Raw genomic sequence first — 539 nt, 5'->3', positions numbered from 1 at the left:
GATGATTATACGGTAGAATGGGTAGCAAACTGGCTCAGGGCTCCAGCACATGCAATGGTGGGGGGGGGAAGCTTTGCTGTCCTGACTTGTTTCATGCTGCCCCCACACCCCAGCTCACAGGTCAGGGGTGCTCCATACGCCAGCCCCATGACACGTGTGCACACACGTGTGCACGCAGAGCTCAGTGCCCCAGCCCCCTCCGGGGACAGCAGGGGCCCCATACGGCTCCATCTGGCCTCTTCCCAGCCCGGCTCGCAGCCATCAGGACCCCCAGCGCTTGCCCTGAGCCCCTCGGGCCTGGCAACCAGGGGCTCTGCCCTGCCACTGCCTCCCCAAGAGGCCTTGGGCGAGTCCCTTAGCCCAGATCCCCCGCACTGTGGGGCTGTACCCTGACGGAGCCGGAGCCAGACGGATAGACGGACAGGGCCCAGCACCACCACCCGCGAACCAAGATGCATATGGCTGCCCCGCTCATCAGCCCTGCTTAAGAGATAGGGCTGCCCTGGGTGCGGGGGGAGCAGTGGTACCCCTCCCCACCC

General features: G+C 65.7%; 1 protein-coding gene across 1 annotated transcript in view; it reads right to left on the bottom strand.

Annotated features, from left to right (window-relative positions):
- KCNIP2 (potassium voltage-gated channel interacting protein 2) overlaps positions 1-539 on the bottom strand; it is a 14,870-nt gene that overhangs the window by 8,939 nt on the left and 5,392 nt on the right. Inside the window, 1 exon segment of the mRNA XM_019502723.1 lies at positions 376-389. Coding sequence (XP_019358268.1) covers positions 376-389 — 14 coding nt within the window.

The sequence above is a fragment of the Gavialis gangeticus genome, unplaced genomic scaffold (assembly GCF_001723915.1).
Source record: "Gavialis gangeticus isolate Ggan-Ray unplaced genomic scaffold, GavGan_comp1, whole genome shotgun sequence".
In the NCBI taxonomy this organism is placed as follows: Eukaryota; Metazoa; Chordata; order Crocodylia; family Gavialidae; genus Gavialis; species Gavialis gangeticus.
The sequence above is the reverse complement of the archived record's forward strand: the minus strand, read 5'-3'. Positions and strand labels throughout refer to the sequence as shown.